The sequence below is a fragment of the Mchenga conophoros genome, linkage group LG19 (assembly GCF_057382185.1).
Source record: "Mchenga conophoros isolate Kocher_MC1m ecotype Shallow Benthic linkage group LG19, M_conophoros_male_GT1.1, whole genome shotgun sequence".
NCBI classification, from domain to species: Eukaryota; Metazoa; Chordata; class Actinopteri; order Cichliformes; family Cichlidae; genus Mchenga; species Mchenga conophoros.
The window spans coordinates 3,020,654-3,022,873 of NC_140544.1; the positions used below are offsets into that span (position 1 = coordinate 3,020,654).

Sequence of the window (2,220 nt, forward strand, 5' to 3'; positions counted from 1 at the left end):
ATAGTCTGATTCTGTGTCTCTTGCCCGTTTCTGTCCCTTTGCAATGACCTTTTGGATCTCTTCAACAGCATCAGACACTTTTTCGCTCTGAACAATTTCATCTATTGTTTCATCATCAACCAAAAGCAGAATATTTTGCAAAAACTTTCCAACTGCGTCTTCTATGATTACATAGAGGACTTCAGGAGAAAAGAAAACTCTCGATTCAGCTACTTGCTGTGGTGTCCTGGAGATGACGGAGTCTGATAGACTTCTACCCATAACAATTGTGGGAATTTGGTATACACGACTTATCACTAAATGGTCGTACAGTTTCTCTGTCAATTCTCTCGAGAAATTCTTCACTTTCTCGCTTATGTTAATGTTTTCGAGCCTTTCTTGGATAATGCCATGTTCTTTCTCCTTTGTGAACTCGCTGTATATGTCACTAAGTTCAGATTTGATGACATTAAAGCTAGTTGGAGTAGCAGATTTTATCATGTTTCCCAGAGTAGATGAGCTTCTAGAAGGGGCACGGACAGACATGCTAGAATTTGAACGAGGAGTTTCGCATGCTGAACCTGGGAGGCTGACACTCATACTGTCATGGGAACCTATTCTCTCAGTTTCAGGGGAGTGGGTTACCTTTGACAGACTAATAAAATAGTCTTTGCTCTTCTTTGCTGTTGTTTTCAGCTCCCCTTTCATCTTTTCAAAATGTTTTCCTGCAATCTTGGAAAAATGCAGTTTGCGTGATTTTTGCGGTGCGGAAGGAGCACGTGAGGTAAAAAACTCTCTCACTTTATCAAAGATGATTCCCCCGTTGAATCCAGATTTGGGTGAGGTACATTTCTCACTGTGACAAGAATAATCAGTGTCAGTGCACTGGAGATTGTCAAGTACAATATTGACAATGTCAGCTGCAATTTTTTCTACTCAGGTGGAATACTTTCTGCCTGCCTTTCAGCTTCTGCACATTCCCCACTTTCTGAACTTTCTTTCTTTTCTGAAAGTTGCTCTATTTTAGCGGGTGGCTCACTTTCCATATCTCTGTCATCATCAGATAATTCATCATCTGTAAAATCTGAATCTTGACACCAATTGGTCAGAATCTCACTAACCTCCTGGGTGGCTGATTTGACTGAGATGCTGGACTCAATGCTATCTTTGCTGGACTCAGACTTACTTGAATCGCTTTCCTTTCCCATGCACGGGCATTTCAGTTTACTTGCATATCTTTTCAAGCATGAGAGAGCATGGGAAACCATGACACGCAGTTTTCTAATATTACGAATTGCCCCACTGACGTAAACAGCGGGGTCTGATGGTAAATTGAAGTGCTCTCTGACCAGGGTGACTATCAATTTGACCTTATTTGAAATCTCCTCCTCAACCATCTTTGTCAGCTTTTTAGCACTGTCACATATCTGCTTTGGGATGTTGAGCAGGTTTGCAATAGTGATTGAGATGGAGTCACAAAATGATGGATTTGTTTCTATTTCTGCAGATGCATCGCTCTGAATGACGGGAAGAGCACGTCTCAAAATGTTGGCTGAGGTGATCTGTATGATTTCAGAAATCATATCAGCCAAAACTGCTTGAATATCAGAATCCCAAGCTCCATTTTCTATTAAAGTCCACTGTGCATCAGAGAGCGTGTTGAAGGCGTTATTGATAATCGGTAACAGCTCATCTGGTGATACGACCAGTGGGGTTTGAGTATTATAATCCTGTGTTGCAGACATTGTTATTTCACACGGATTCTCTCTGTGAAAATCTTCCTGAAATGCTAAACTTTCTGAATTGAAAGAGCGTGGTAAGTTTGACATGTAACTACTGTCGAGGGGGTCTCTGGTAGTGATAACGTTTTGACTTGGCTCCTATTTAAGGACTCCCGGATCAAAGGAAAACCACATTAAAGGACTTCTTTGACGTAACACATCAAAATCTTCTATGACTTAAGTCGTTCAAATGCACGAGAATTCGCGCATGCGCAAACGCGTTAAGCTCTTTTTCTTTTTAACTTTATTTAACAAACAATGAGTATACAACATACGAACAGATGAAGTATACAAAACAACAGAACATCAACACAAAAAGCCAAGGGTAAAAGAAAAAGGTAACAATTATAAGAATACACGCAAAGATTCACATACATATATTGTTTTGAGAGCCTTTGTGTTGGTGGAGTCTGATATTGATTGTATGTACATTTCCACATCCTTAAAATAATGACAGAAA

The 2,220-nt window shown here is 40.0% G+C and overlaps 1 protein-coding gene across 1 annotated transcript; it reads right to left on the bottom strand.

The window, feature by feature from the left end:
- Positions 1–911: 911 nt before the first annotated feature.
- Positions 912–1,724, bottom strand: LOC146551476 (uncharacterized). Its single transcript, XM_085258218.1, has one exon. The coding sequence runs from the start codon at positions 1,722–1,724 to the stop codon at positions 912–914; it is 813 nt and encodes a 270-aa protein (XP_085114344.1).
- Between the last annotated feature and the right edge of the window lie 496 nt (positions 1,725–2,220).

Bases quoted from the DNA above. Each gene is read 5' to 3' on its own strand.
- LOC146551476 (XM_085258218.1), bottom strand. From the start codon at position 1,724: ATGTCTGCAACACAGGATTATAATACTCAAACCCCACTGGTCGTATCA.